The sequence below is a fragment of the Peromyscus maniculatus genome, chromosome 1 (genome assembly GCF_049852395.1).
Source record: "Peromyscus maniculatus bairdii isolate BWxNUB_F1_BW_parent chromosome 1, HU_Pman_BW_mat_3.1, whole genome shotgun sequence".
In the NCBI taxonomy this organism is placed as follows: domain Eukaryota; kingdom Metazoa; phylum Chordata; class Mammalia; order Rodentia; family Cricetidae; genus Peromyscus; species Peromyscus maniculatus.
The window spans coordinates 200,408,852-200,424,494 of NC_134852.1; the positions used below are offsets into that span (position 1 = coordinate 200,408,852).

General features: G+C 44.3%; 1 protein-coding gene across 2 annotated transcripts in view; it reads right to left on the reverse strand.

The window, feature by feature from the left end:
• Positions 1 to 15,643, reverse strand: part of Cfap43 (cilia and flagella associated protein 43) — a 97,000-nt gene that overhangs the window by 55,748 nt on the left and 25,609 nt on the right. For both annotated transcript variants that reach the window (XM_042265037.2, XM_042265032.2), the window contains exons 6-9: positions 15,047 to 15,206; positions 11,581 to 11,648; positions 9,769 to 9,900; positions 5,633 to 5,749 (exon numbers count right to left, since the gene is read on the reverse strand). In XM_042265037.2, coding sequence (XP_042120971.1) covers positions 5,633 to 5,749; positions 9,769 to 9,900; positions 11,581 to 11,648; positions 15,047 to 15,206 — 477 coding nt within the window. The remainder of the gene's footprint in view (positions 1 to 5,632; positions 5,750 to 9,768; positions 9,901 to 11,580; positions 11,649 to 15,046; positions 15,207 to 15,643) is intronic.

The following is a 15,643-nucleotide window of genomic DNA, read 5'->3' on the forward strand; positions in this document are numbered from 1 at the left end:
CAAACCAAACCAAACAAACAAAAAACACACTTCAATCCTCCATCTTTCCTGCCTCTCCAGTACCTCTTCATTTGTCTTAGTGGCGCTGGGAGCTGCTTCATGCCCATAATCTTCTGTCCATTCAGCTTTACTTGCAAATGTTCATTGCAATGAATTATGGGTCTGGTTCAAGGCCTCTGGCTTCTTGTACACCATCCATACCGGACCCTCACGGAAACTCCCCTCAGATATCCTGCTCTTACCCCCAGTCATGGAGATCCTGTGGCCATGGTCCTATAGGACCTGTCTGTCCCTTCACACACTCCAGCAGGTCATAGACTGGGTAGTTGTTGGGGTGGGCCAACTCAAAGTCCTGGATGTGGGTCCGGTGGTAGCTGATTTGGCCAGTCTGGGCCACTGGGACCACTCCCCTCAGGTGAGGGACAGAGCCAGCTTTCTTTGCCCAGCCAGCTCTTCTATGCCCATGCCATTGGGGCCAGCTCCAATACCCTTGGTGAGAGGTGGGGTCATCTCCAGTGTGGGGCCAGCTCTCCCCTGAGGGGCAGGACCAGCTCTCCCAGGGCCAGTGAAGGGAGGTGCTGCTCAGCACAGCCCTGGGATTTCAACATGCTTGGTTCCTACGGTTCCTTTGGTAACAGGAGCCACAGTTAGCAATACATATCCCGACTGCCATAGGACCACGGACCCAGACGTGGCCCTCAGCTGCAGCCTGGGCCCAGATGTCACCATGGCCCTGGGAGGCAAGCAGGCCACCCACATCAGCCTGTTCCTCACCACCTTTGCTTCTTCAGTCCTGCCTCTTTCCACAGCACATCAACTAGTCCGCTTCTTCTTCTTTCCCATTTCTCCACCATGTATTTGGTGGCATCATAATGGTGCCTACCTGCCCAGCACCTTGTGGCACCAGGCAGGCCTGTGGATGTCTTCAGCCAGTCTAGGGCAATAAGAACCCAGGCAGCCCAAAATAAGTTATCTTTAATAGGATTTAACTATCATAACTCAGTTAAGAAAAGTGAAATAAGGGACTAGAAAATATGGCCTAGTGGTTAAGAGTACTGACTGCTCTTCCTGAGGACCAAGGCTTGATTCCCAGCACCCACATGGCTGTTTACAACCCTCTGTAACTCCAGTTCCAAGGGATCCAATGTCCTCTTTTGGCTTTTGCAGGCACCAGGCACATATGTGTGCACAATAATACATGCAGGTAAAATACCTACACACATTAAAAATAAAAATAAACATTTCCCCCACAGTCTACTTTAAATAAAAATCTCCTGGAAATTCAGTGGGACCATTGCCCAATGATAATGATTAAGCCCCGAAACAGGAAATTATATACTGTTCTTTTAAAATTCTTTTACTTTTAGAGCATATTTAGGACTATAGACGTTTGAGCAGCAAGTACAGTGGACACCTCCCACACCCCTGACAACTGCTGATCTTTTTTACTGTCTCTGCGGCTTTGCTTTTCCCAGACTCTCCCGTTAGATTCATACAGCATGTCGGCTTTTCCACACTGGCTTCTTTCACTTAGCACTATACATTTATGACCTTTCCAAGTCTTTTGGTGGCTTGACAGCTTTATTTCTTCTTATTACTGAGCAACAGCATATTGTATGACTGCTCCAGTCTTTCCATTCACTGGTGGATGGGTACCTCAGTGGTTTGCCAAGTTTGGGCCATTATGAACAATGCTGCTTATTTTTTGGTGGCATTATGTTTTCAACCCATTTGGATAAACGTTAAGAAGTGTAACCACCAGAGCATATGGCACCTGTCTAGTGCTGAAAGAAACTGACAAGCCATCTTCCAAATCGGCCGTGCCTATACGCAACGAATGAGTGCTTTGGCTGCTCTGCAGCAATCTTCTGTCATTGCCGGAATTGTAGATTTTAGACATCCTAATGGACAGTGGTATCTCATTGCCCCAACATACAATTTCCTAAGGACAATGCTTCCAGCATCTTTTCATAACTTATTTTCCATCCATATGTCTTCTTTAGTGTGGAGTCTAGTCATACTTTTTTTTTGCGCATTTCTGAACGAAGTTGTTCACTTTCTTTCTTTATTGATTTATATTTACTTATTTTACATCCTGACTGCAGTTTCCCCCTCTCTCCTCCCAGTCCCTCAGCACCACCCCACTCCCCTCCTCCTGTTTCTATTTAGAAAAGGGCAGGCCTCCCATGGATATCAGCAAAACAAGGCCTATCAAGTTGTGGTAACTCTAAGCATCTCCCCTCATAGTAAGGCTGGGCAAGGGAACCCAGTATGAGGAATAGTTTCCCAAAAGCTGACAACAGAGTCAGAGACAGCCCCTGCTCCCACTGTTAGGAGTCCCTCAAGAAGACCAGGCTATACAACTGTCACATATATGCAGAGGGCCTAGGTCAGTCCCATGCAGGCTCCCTGGTTGTCAGTTCAGTCTCTGTGAGCTCCTATGAGCCCAGGTTAGTTGATCCTGTGGGTTTTCTTGTGATGTCCTTGACCCCTCCTACAATCCTTCCTTCTCTCTCTTCTTCCCGATTCCCCAAACTCTGCCTAATGTTTGCCTGTGAGTCTGCATCTGTTTTCATCAGTTGCTGGGTACAGCCTCTCTGATGACAATTGGACCAGGTAACAATCTATGAGTATAGCAGAATATTATTAGGGATCATTTCATTGACATTTTTTTCTAGTCGTATTTGTTCTATCCTAGGTTTCTGGGCCTTCCAGCTTCTGGGTCCTGGCATGCCAGGCAGTGTCAGGGGTGGGCTCAATATCATGGCATGGGTCTTAGGCTGAACCATCATTGGTTGGTCACTCCCACAATTTCTGCGCCGGCACATCTTGTAGGCAGGACAGATTGTAGGTTGAAGGTTATGTAGCTGGGGGTTGGTGTCCCTCCATTGGAAGTCTTGCCTGGGTACAGGAGATGGCCTGTGGTGACAGGAGATGGCCAGTTCAGGCTACCTGTCCCCCATTGTTAGAAGTCTTAGATGGGGTCATCCTTGTAGATCCTGGGGGTTTCCCTTGCACTGTTTCTATCTGACCCTAGAATGGCCCCCTTTCCAGTCTTCTCTTTCAGCACTCTCCCCATCCCCCCCAATCTGATTCCTCATGTTCCCACCCCCACCTGCCCCAGTTCACCCAGAAAATCTCTTCTATTTCACTTTTCCAGGAGATCAAAGCGTCCCCCTCCTAAGCCCTCCTTGTTACCTAGTTTCTCTGGGTTAGTGAATTGTAGCATGGTTATCCTTTATTTTATAGCTAATATCCACTTATGAGTAAGTACATATGTTTGTTTTTCTGGTCTGGGTTACCTCATTTGGGATGATTTTTACTAGTTCCATCCATTTGCCTTCAAATTTCCTGGTGTGCTTTTTTTTTTAACAGCTGAGTAATACTCCATTGTGTAGATGTACCACATTTTCTTTAATCATTCCTTGGCTGAGGGACATCTAGATTGTTTCCAGCTTCTGGCTATTACAAATAAAGCTGCTATGAACATAGTTGAGCAAGTGTCCTTGTGGTATGATTGAGCGTCCCTTGGGTATATGGCCAAGAGTGGCAGAGCTGGGTCTTGAGGTCGATCGACTGCCATGTTGGTATCCAAAGTGGCTGTACCAGTGTGAGCTCTCACATACTGTCGGGTCCCATGCGCTCTTTGCAGATCTGAGACCCTGGTCCTTTGTCAGCTGTGGCTTCCTGTCCTCTACAGAGGGTGTGCCTGGGGCTTTCTACTCCAGAGATCCTTTACAGAGCAGACCATCCATTCATGTGCAACCTCCCAAATTGTCCCTCTGTAGATTGTACTTAGTACTGTAGTTAAAGAGTTTACCACCAAGCCCAAAGTAACTCAGATTTTTTCATCATCTTTTAATAATTTTGCATTTACATTTGTCTACAGTTGACAATAAATAAATGAATAAATAAATGAATAAATAAAATTTTATTTTTTTTGGAAAGTATAACTTTTGCATCTGGGTTCAAACTATTTAAATTATATTTATTTGTGTGTGTGAGTGTGCACCTGCCATGGTGGGTGCATTGGAGGTTGTGTGCATGCAGAAACTCATTGTTTTGGCACCTTTGTTGAAAAGATGATAATATTTTTACTGAATTGCCTTTGCTACTTTGCCAAATGTCAGCTACTATGTTAGGCATGGTGGTGGCACTTATAATCCCAGCAAACTGGGGAGTGGAGGTATGAAGATTGTAAGTTCAAGGCCAGCCTGGGTGGCTCAGCAAGACCCTTTCACAAAATAAAGTTTTAAACAACAAAACATCAGTTGATTATATTCACGTGGCTTCACTTGGGGGCTCTGTTTTCTATTACATTTATCTATTATTTTATTCTTTCACCAACATCAGTCTTTATTATTCTTGCATCAGTCCTGACTGTATTTGCTTCTCAGTATCGCACTGACACCTCCTTCAGTAGTTTATCGATTTTTTTGCATTGCTATGTAAATTTTACAAGCAACCAATTTTTACAAGATAACTTACTGATATTTTGACAAGAATTATACCAAGTCTGTAGCTCAACTTGGGAAGAAGCGACATGTTAGCAAAACTGAAGCGTCTTATCCATGTCAGGGTGACAGGTCTCCATAGATGAAGATGGTCATTTGTGGATTTCTCATATGGAGCCTATCTTTTGTTAGATGTAGTCCTAGTTCATTGTATTGTACTAAGGTAAACAGTATTGTGTTTCTAACTTCGGATTTTAATTGCTCATTGTTTGGTATGTATGAAAACAGTTTCTCTCTTTTTGTGTTAACTGATTCTCCTGCACCTTGCTATGGTCACCCAGGTCTAGGGGTGTGTGCCGATAGTTTGTGACTTTATTTGGTGGCAATCATGTCACCTGAACAGAGTCAGTTTTATTTCTGTCCAGTCTGTATACCTTTTACTCTTTTTAAAAATCTTATTGTATGAGCTCAGACTTCCAGTTTGATACTGATTAGGAATTAGGTATTTTGTAGATATACCTACTACAGTGAGCCTCTCTATCGATTTTTGAAATATTTTTATTATAAGTCAGTAACAGATGTTGTTGAGTGCTTCACTGACTGATAAGATGACACGATTTTTCTTCTTTAGTCTATGATGCTTAGTCATGATGTGATGGAGTATGCTAACTGATTATTTAATGTGGAATCAGTGTTTCAGGGTTGCACATCTGACATAAATCACCCTGAGGTATGCCGTTGTTTTTATGCATTGCTAGTATTTAATGGAGGATGCTTGTCTTTGGCTCAGGAGAGATAGTGACCCATAATTTATTCTTCTTGTGGTGTTTTCTCTGGCTTGGGTGCCAAAGGAAAGCCTTGGAGAATGAGTGAAGAATTTGCTCTGCTTATAACTTTTAAATGGGATTGTGGAGAATTGGTATTTTTTTTTTTTGCCTTAAATGTTTAGTAGAATTCACTAGATAACCCATCTTGTCCCAGAACTTGCACTTTTGAAATGTTATTCATCCAGTTTCTTTGATAGGGCCTTCAGAATATCTCTTTCTCTGAATATGGGCTTTGAAAAACTTTGCCTATCAAACAGTTGGTCCAAAGATACTCAGTTCATGTGGATAGGAATTTAAACCATGAAATATAACAACTTTGATCCTGCAGTGTCCCAGGAGACCATTTCTTACCATGAAATGTTTGGTTCCAGGTGTGACAAAGTCCATTGCCAGAACTTTCCCATCACAGGCTTCTAGGACTTTATCTAGAGCTGGCTCCTCCCCAAATGTGTAGATATAAACAGTGCCCTGAAAAATCCACACAGAGAAAAGAAAACACATCGTGTAATTACTACACATGTCATTAATTCACCACGGACTTGTTTAATGGCCGCTGTGTGCAACACACTCTTTGGGACTAGATGACGGGAAATCACAGACTTAAACAAGGTCTCTGAGAAACTTAAAATACAGAAATCTTATTTATTCATTTAAATGAGTGAATGACCTAATGCATCAATAAACACAGCATGAGACAAGCATGTGGGCCATAAGGTCAGGGATGGGATATGGAATTGATGTTGTGAAGGGTCATTTAAAGCATGGTGTTTTGGGCCTTTACTCAGAAGGAGAAACCACCATGGGCTGCGAGTGGCTGAGAGAAATGCTCTGTCTGTATAGACTGCTATGGCAAAAATACACTGTTCATTCCATCACACATGTAGAGAACTCATGGTTCACTCCATCACATGTATAGAGAAGCCTATTAAAAATCTTCTGCTTGGTTTTTCCTAGCCATTCCGTCATGTATTATGTATATTTGTGGCTATATTGTTAGGTACTTGTATGTGTTACATGTTCATACATTCCGATAAATTTCATATTCTATCATCTGAAAATAAGGGATTTTATCTTCTGTATGACTTTCACCATGAGGATTTATTCATCTAATGCCAACAGAGTGCCACCAGATTCCTTCTAGTTGGTGTATGAATGGTGCATGTTCATCTTTTGCTGTTATCTCACTGGACCTTGATATTTTAGATGTGCTGTCAAAGTGAATAGTTGGGTTTTGCTTCTTTGATTTTTTTTTTTTTTACCTTCTACTTGGGATCTTTTTCCCTTTCTTCTCATGAAGTACATTTATTTTAAGAGTTTTCTCTAGTAACAGCCTGCTGGTGGTGCACTCTTGGTTTTAAAGTGTCTGAAAATGTATTTGAAGTAATTTTTCTTTTTAGAAAATTACTTTTTTTAATTCTTAAAAAGATTTGTCTTTGTTTTTCAAATGGGTCATCTTGGGAATTGTTAAATGTGGATATCATTCTGTCCCTACTTTGGGATTTACTGTGTCTCTTAACTCTGTGAACTTCTCTCTTTATTAGCTCTGAAAAGCCATGTTAGTACCTCCTGAAGTATTACCTCTGCCCCATCCCAGGACTTTAATCAGACATGCTATTTTTCACTGTATAATTGACATCTCTTCTCCTTTCTTCTGGGCCTTCTTAAATTCTGTTGTCTAGGCAACATTCTCAATAATCTCTTCATCTACCTTCCATGTCAAGTCTTTTGTCAGGTATGTTCATTTAATTTTTTAACCTTTATTTTTTCTTTTAGGTGCGTGGGGTGTTTTGCCTGCATACATGTCTGTGTGCCACATGCCTGCCTAGTGCTCATGGAGGTCAGGAGAGAGGTAAAATAGCCTGGGACTTGAGTTACATAGTGTTTGTGAGCTGCTTTATGGATGCTTGGAATGGAATAAGAGTCTTCTGGAAGAGCAATCAGTGCTCTTAACTATGACTCATCTCTCCAGCCCCCAGATATGTTCATTTAGTGTTTCCTTTGTTGTGTGTGTGTGTGTGTGTGTGTGTGTGTGTGTGTGTGTAGTTTTGTTTGTATTTTCTCTTTCTATTAGGATACTTTTAAAAATAGTTTCTTGTTCTTAACAGATATTTGAAGTTTTTTTCATTTATTTATAAAACATAATAGCATTGTTTTGATGTCCCATATTTAAAACCAAAATATTTAACTTTGCCATCAGTCCAATGTTGACTTTTAAGAGTCATTTTATTAATCGGGGATCTTTCTAACTATATAACTCTGAAGTCTCTTGTTAAACTCCGTACTGATTCTTCAACCTTCTTTTCATACAGAACTCATATTTGGGTGAGTTGACTGGAACCAACATCCAAGGGTAGAGATTTGATTGACCAATCAGAGCTAAGACTTCCCCTGACTGGAGTGACTGATCCAGGTAGATGGGTGACTAAGTTAGTCCAACACATCTATATTTCGGGACATTTTTATGTTCTAGTTGGTAACTTTCTTCCAAAGTTACCGATAGGACAGAAATGTAAGTGGGAGGAGTGGAAGATGCTAAATGAAGAGGGGACAGTGTGCAAGGAAACGGGGGTGGCAAAGGAGAGACAGCTGAGAGACGTGGAAGGCAAGGGGTGGTGGTGAGGGGGCTGGTGAAACCGGGGGGGGGGGGGGGCGGTGGCTAGGGCGCTGGGGGGAGGGGGCTAGGGCGCTGGGGGGGGAGGGGGCTAGGGCGCTGGGGAAGGGGACTAGGGTGTTGGGGGGAGGGGACTAGGGCGCTGGGGGGAGGGGCTAGGGCGCTGGGGGGAGGGGGCTAGGACGCTGGGGGAGGGGACTAGGGCGCTGGGGGGAGGGGGGCTAGGGCGCTGGGGGGAGGGGGGCTAGGGCGCTGGGGGGAGGGGGGCTAGGGTGCTGGAGGAGGGGGCTAGGGCGCTGGGGGGAGCAGGACCCTAGATCAAATTTGCTCTTTCATCTATTGGTGTGTGTCCATAAACAAACAGACATTTTGGGCAGTGGCAGGGTCAGGGGTTCAAGACAGGGTTCTCTGTGTAGCCCTGGCTGTCCTGGAGCTTGCTCTGTAGACCAGGTTGGTCTTTTTTTTTTTTAATTTATTTAATTTTATTTTATGAGCATTGGTGTAAAGGTGTCAGATCTCCTAGAACTGGAGTTATAGACAGTTGTGAGCTGCCATGTGGGTGCTGGGAATTGAATCCTTGTCCTCTGGAAGAGTAGCCAGTGCTCTTAATTGCTGAGCCATCTCTCCAGCCTCCAGGTTGTTCTCAAACTCAGAGAGATCCTCCTGCCTCTGCCTCCTAAGTACTGGGATTAAAGGCATGAGCCACCACTGACCCATCAACATCTATTTTTTATTTGGATCTTATGTTGTGTGATATTTTGTTTGTGTTCTGACAAATAAAGCTTGCCTGGAGATCAGAGGGCAGAGTTAGCCACTAGTTAATCATAGAGGCCAGGCAGTGGTGGCACACACCTTCAATCCCAGCACTTGGGAGGAGGAAGCAGGAAGATCAGGAGTTCAAGGCCACCCTGGGCTACATGAGATTGATCCAGTCTAAAGCAGAAACAGAGCCAGTTGGTGGTGGCTCACACCTTTAATCCCAGCACTAGAGAGGTGGAAACAGGAATCTGAGGCAGGTGGAGACAGGATCTGGCCCATTCAGTCTGAGGATTCATAGAGACAGGATCACCCATTTGGTCGGAGATTTCGTAGAGGTAGAAGTCTTTGGTGGCTGGCTGCTCTGCTTCTCTGATCTTTAAGCGTTTACCCTCAATATCTGACTCCAGGTTTTTATTGTTAAGACTAGTTAGGATTGTGGCCGGGCGGTGGTGGCCACACACCTTTAATTCCAGCACTGTGGAGGCAGAGGCAGGAGGATCTCTCTGAGTTCAAGACCAGCCTGGTCTACAAAGTGATTTCCAGGGCAGGCTCCAAAGCTACACAGAGAAACCCTATCTTGAAAAACAAACAAACGGGGGAAAAAAAGACTAATTAGGGTTGCGATTCAGGTCTTTGTGCACATGATACTTTCCATTTGCAATAGATTTCTGAAGAGAAGTGCTGTGGATATTACTCTATGTAAATAAAACACTGATGGCCAGTGACCAGGCAGGAAGTATAGGCGGGACAAAGAGAGAGGAGAATTGGGGAAACAGGAAGAAGGAGGGAGAGACACTGCAGCCACCGCCAGGACAAGAGCATGTAAAGATGCCGGTAAGCCACCAGCCACGTGGCAAAGTATAGATTTATAGAAATGGGTTAATTTAAGATAAAAGAACAATTAGCAAGAAGCCTGCCACGGCCATACAGTTTATAAGTGATATAAGTGTCTGAGTGATTATTTTATAAGTGGATTGTGGAACTGCGGGGCTTGGGGAACCTGGAGAAAAGCTGTCCAGCAACAGAGAAGAGACTCATTATACAACACACCCTGTTCTTCATCCCCATCACACTGACAGTGTCTGAAGACCACATCCAGAATCACTATCTAATGTACCTTGTCCGTTTGAATCAGCAACATTTTATAACTAGGGGAAAAGATCAAATGTGCCACTGGTCCATCAACCTCAAGAAAATTCTTCACTTGGTACTTTGAATCTTTGACGGTGAATGAGTATATCAAGCCATCCTACAGACCAAAGACATTGAGACAGACACAAAGTCAGTCTTTGCCAACGCACGGTCCACTTTCATCATCAGACAAGTCAGGCTCAGGGACTGTTGCCTTCCCGTTTGAGAGCACCATATGTGTTTACATCTAGAATGGGCTGTCACCTTTAATTCAGACCACGTTTAACCATGCTCTTCACTAGGCAGAAAGCAGGACACATGAGACAGAGTTTGCATGGTGTGTATGTTAATTCTCCTCATTTCAAAGGGCATTCGTCTGTGGTGATATATTGTGTACCCTAATAAAATTTGCCTGAAGATCAGAGAGACAAAGGAACAAGCCACCTCTTACCTCTAGGACTCCTCAGCCTGAAAAAGCTTTCCTCATCCTAAAGACTACTTCCTGTCTCCTCACGCCTTATATACCTTTCTGCACCCAGCCGTCACTTCCTGGGATTAAAGGCATGTGTGCTTCCCAGTACTGGGGTTAAAGGTGTGTGCCACCACTGCCTGCCTCTGTTTTCTCTCCTAGACTGAGTCCTAAGTGTGTTTTACTAGGTACATTTTTTAAGCACCTGTGTGACACAAAGGTAGAAATGTGCCTCTTAGTTACTTCAGGTCCTCTTTTCCATTCCCTGATACAGTGCTAGAATGTGGCAGGCCTTCAATAAAAATGGCTGGTCAACCAGTTGCTGATAAACAGACTTAATGGAATGATTTCTATTCTAAGAGGAATGTGAGTTATTTCTACAATACTTAAGAGGCTTGGGGGAAAGGTAGCCATCGTTTTCTAGGTTGAACCTCATTGTAAGTAACACATTTAAGAGATGTGACTTCACATGGCTGAGACTTGGGTGGGGGGAGAGACACGCAAGCCGCTTTCCCCAAGCTCATCATCATCCTCCATCCCTCATCAGGACAAGGGCAGTGGCCTTGAAGAAGATAAGAGTCTTAAAGGCCACAAATGTAAACTAAATGTAGGAAACAGGAGGCAATTTTCTGTTAAAAACTCCAGGAAGGGAAATGTAAGTAGGCATGGCGGCTCAAGGTGGCTTCTGCTCAGTGGAACCAAGCCTTTCATCCTGATGCCACTGCCTCACTGGCCTCAAGGTGACCCGTGGCAGTAACCAAGCTAACAATGGACCCAGGGCAGCTTCAACTAGACCTGAGATTTCCATTGCTGTCACCAATCTTATCATGGATGACTCTGATTACAACTATATGGAAACATGTGATCTGCCCCCATTTCAAACTTCCTGGGACTGTGTGTTGTAGTAGGTAAAAGCACAGTGCTTGGGTGCATGACCCAGGTTCACTTTCTGCCGACTGCTATGAGATGTGGTACTTTCACTGTATAAGGAGAAACCTTACTATTGGAGAAAGAGGCACAGTCTGGGCTGCAGAGAACTGGGTGTTTCTCCCCCTGGGTGGGAGGGGGACAGCAGCAGGTTTTTAAAGCTCACTGTCGTTTATTGGCAACAACATAGACATGATCATTCATTACCTGTCTTCTCTTTTTTCATGTAATGGAAAGTTTTCCTAGTGAATTTTTTTATCATAAAATTCAACAAGGAAACAATTGTAAGTGCTACTCTGAAAGAATCCAACATGCCAAAATATGGCTCATAAACATAAGCCTCAACAAAGGGGACTCTGCTTTTTCATGAATCAAGGAATTCTGAGAAATGGAATACATTACAATTCCAGAAGCGAGCATGCCATCCTTCTGATACACCAGCGTGAACGGACTGATAAGCTGGCCTTCATCTTTGGGGAAATAACAAACGAGAAATTAGACAACATAGTTAAGAGTAACAAGGAACAGTAAGAGCTGTGTGGGAGTGATTCACTGTAGAAGTCCAACACGTTGTGTTGGAGGTCTAGAGTAGTGATCTGTGGACTCACGTTAGAAAACCACACAGCAAATGCATTTCTGTTTTCAGAAAAGCATTGCCAGGGATTGGGAAAGGCTGGTGGCAAAGACCGACGAACTCAAAATTATACTATTATTGGGCTGTGTACTTAAGATTTGTACGTTTTATGTCATGTACATTTATATCAATAAATAAAGCACATTAGGAGAAAAGTTCTTCAGGAACACTTGTTATTAGTAAAATATTGTCTTTGGGGAGGAAATAACAAAACTGTGTTGCATTTTATGTAGGAAAACACGGTAATTACCATTAAGGGGTCTGACAGCATCCATCAAAATGTTCGTTTGCTGCCCAGAACATGTCTGATGTTGCTGGCTCCTGGGAAATCCGGCCTTTCCTTCAGTTACTGCCCACCGCCCAGCCGTCCCCTCTGCAAGCCAGCTGCCCCTGGAGTCTTACGGTCTGCTCTAGGGGTCTGCTTCTTACAGACACCTGCTTTGAGGACGCCCTTCCTGAACTGTGGCTAAATTAATCTGCAAACGAACAATTCTGATTGACCTACAGCCCACTTGGGGACGTCCGTATACTCTCAGTCCCCTGGCTATGTTTATTTGTCAACCTGTATTTAATAATATTGATGTCGCTAGAGGATGGAAATTGTGTGACCATGCACTTGTCATACAGGTAACCTCTACTGCCCCTTGACTGGTGCTTTCCACATTAAAGTTAGTGGCACTTGAAAAAAATATGTATTGCTTTAAAAAAAAAAAAGGGTTGTTTGTATGCCTTTTTGGTAATTTGGGCTGGTTTCAAATTCATAATCCACCTGCCTCAGTCTCTTGAGTGCTGGGATTACAGTCTCTTGTGCCTCCACACCTGGTTGATAAATAAATATTTGAAAGCATTTATAACACACAGTAAAAAAAAAAGTACACAGAAAAGAAATTGTGAACAATGTTTAAGACAACATGATTAAGTCTAATCGTGTAACAGACACTAGAAATGTGATAGCTATTCAGAATGAGAAGCCCTGCTGTATCGTTCACTCTGCAAGAACTTGCAGAGGCCACTTGATTCTACAGTGGAATTAAAGAGTGACGCAAGCCTCTCAGTGACCTCAGCCAGCTGATGACCCAGAGAGGAGAGAGGCTTGGGGACAATGTGATAGATAGCCCAGGGTGAGGCTCCAGTTGAGTCGTGGAGCCCATGGTATTCCAGTGTGAGCTCCTAATGTGCAGGAAGGTTGGGGCGGGGCAGGCCAGGGAGAGTCCAGAGGGAGTGAGTCGGCCAGAGAGAAATGGACATCCCTAACAAATTCAGCTACAAAAGGCAGCCAAAGAGCACGAGAATGATGAGAGATCAAAACAGGTTTAAGTGGAATAACCTGATGCTGGACTGAGCCAGCAGAGGCTTGCTCTTAGAGAGCATCCGGGCAACACTCAGATCCTCTATGGAGAGGAACAGGGCTGGTGTGTGGCTGGGGGGGACAGTCACAATGAGGAGGGGCACGTGGGAAAGCTTTGCTGGGAAGTGTGAGTCAGAGAATGGGAGAGGGAGTCCATGAAAGACACTGAAGTTGTAGAAAATTTGCAAGAGGGAGTGATACCTGAGCCAGACACCGGGTAATATGGAGAGGAGAAGAGGCGAGAGAATGATCAGGAGGCAGATCTGTGAAGCACCAGGAAGAAACACTGGTTAGCAAAACCCATCCTGGGGCCAATGGAAAATGATGTCAATGTGGCAGCAAGGACCAGAGGAAGGAGGCAGGACATTAGGGCAGCACCAACCCTGAACTGGGTGTTAAACATATGTCTTCAGCATGAACAATGTGATGGTAACCAGCTGTTTGTTTTGGGCTGGATGTTGATTAATGTCAGAAAAATGGTATTTATTGCAAAAATCAAGGTATGAAGAGGTGAGCTGGATGATCGTGTGCACAGTGCAGGCTTGAGTTGTGGTGATCCGTTGCGATCACCACATTGAGTAGCTGGCTCCAGGGAGCTTCCCTGCCCAGAGCCCATACTTGGGTGGGGATGGGTTCTTGTGGCACACTGGCCACAGCTGATGGAACCAAGAATGGACACTGGATGTAAGGGAGAGATGATAAGGTGGTCCTTGAAATAACAAACCACATGGAAGGAGGTTTGTTTTAAGTCTTCAGGATGGTTGGCAGATTTAGAGACAGCTAGCACAGGAAGAGGGTTTGAAAGGAGTGGGGGACAGAAAAAGACAGAATTAGCTTACTAAGCAGAACTGGAGAAGCCAGTTCTGAAGCCTTGGTCCCTGGGTGCTGCTGTCAGAACTGGGGAGTCTGAGGCCTTGGTCCCTGGGTGCTGCTGTCAGCCCCACAGCTTATGTGAATGTGAGTTTGTTGGGTTTGAGCTCATGTGTGGTGGTCGGGAGGGGGGGGGATATGTGTGCCACGGTTTGTATGTGGAAGTCAGACGACAACTCCATCCATCTATGAGGATTCTGGGGATCAAACCCAGATTGGCAGTGCAGGCAACTTAACTTGGTGGCAAGCACCTTAACTTGGGGGCAAGCACCTAAACTTGGTGGCAAGCACCTAAACTTGGTGGCAAGCACCTTAACTTGGGGGCAAGCACCATAACTTGCTGAGACATCTTACTGGCCCATGAAGATGAGGACGCTTTTCAAACCTCATGTATTGTAGAGCCATAGATGTATCTTCTTATGGTGTGCTGAGGATTTCATGACATGAGCATGTAAAGCGGTACTAGGAGACTATTAACACTTGGTAAACAGTGGTTAGGCGCAAGATGTATCCACAGTATTTGGTAATAGAGGGCCAAACTGAAGAGGCCTCAGGATGTCTCTAAGAAGAGAAAATCCAGGACCAAAACTGTTGTGGGATATTTTTACACCATGAAGATATATGGTTGTGATTGGTTTGACAAAGATTGGAATGGCCAATAGCTAGGCAGGAGGTATAGACGGGACTTCCAAGGAAAGAGAGAAAGTTAGAGGAGGAATCTAGGCATGCAAAAACTTGGAGAAACAGAGAGGAAACAAGAGATGCAAGATGGAAGGGAGGTAATGACACATGATAGAATATAGTAATATAAATGGGTAAATTTAACTTATAAGAGCTGGTTAGGGACACGCCTAAGCTATAGGCTAAGCTTTCCTAACTAAGAAGAAGTCTCGACGTCATTATTTGGGAGCTGGCTGGGGGGACAGAGAAAGACTTGATACACAAAACACCATCTTGAAGGGCGAGCAAGGCTGACCCCACAGCTGTACTTCTGGACAAGCAGAACAGTTTCTTACCCAGAAGTGTTATCTCTTCCGCCTTCTGGAGCACAGTCACCTTCAAGGTCTCTGCATTAATCATCAGAAGATGACCCTCTTCACACCCAACATACAGGTCGCTTGATGGAGTCCAGCAATGCATAGTTGGGTGAAGCAAAGGATATATATCATCTTTCGGCTTTGGGGAGAGAATAGCATTCATGTGTTAAGACAGCAATCATGGTCAAGACCCACAGAAACACCCACCACCACAACTGTCAAAAGAAACCAGAGTGAGTGGCTATTTTGAACACACATGCTGGCCCTGCATTTTCAACATCAGAGTCAGTTCTCTTTTCTCCATTTTTCTCGGTATATTTGATTTCACTATGAACAACTAAGGCTGTCCTGCCAATGATTTCAGAGTTCTCTTTTTACAGACTCTGATGAAAGTTTTGATGGGCACCCCACTGATTGTTTCTTAGTGGCCACCTTTGGCACCTCCAGACCTTGGTTGGCTACAAACACGCCCCTTTCAAGGACTGTCATTAGCACCCTGTCTTCTGGTCTTGCAAGGGTCATTAATGTCAGAGGTCAACTTGGGGCCTCTGCTTGGCTAGCTTTCAAAGGCAGTGA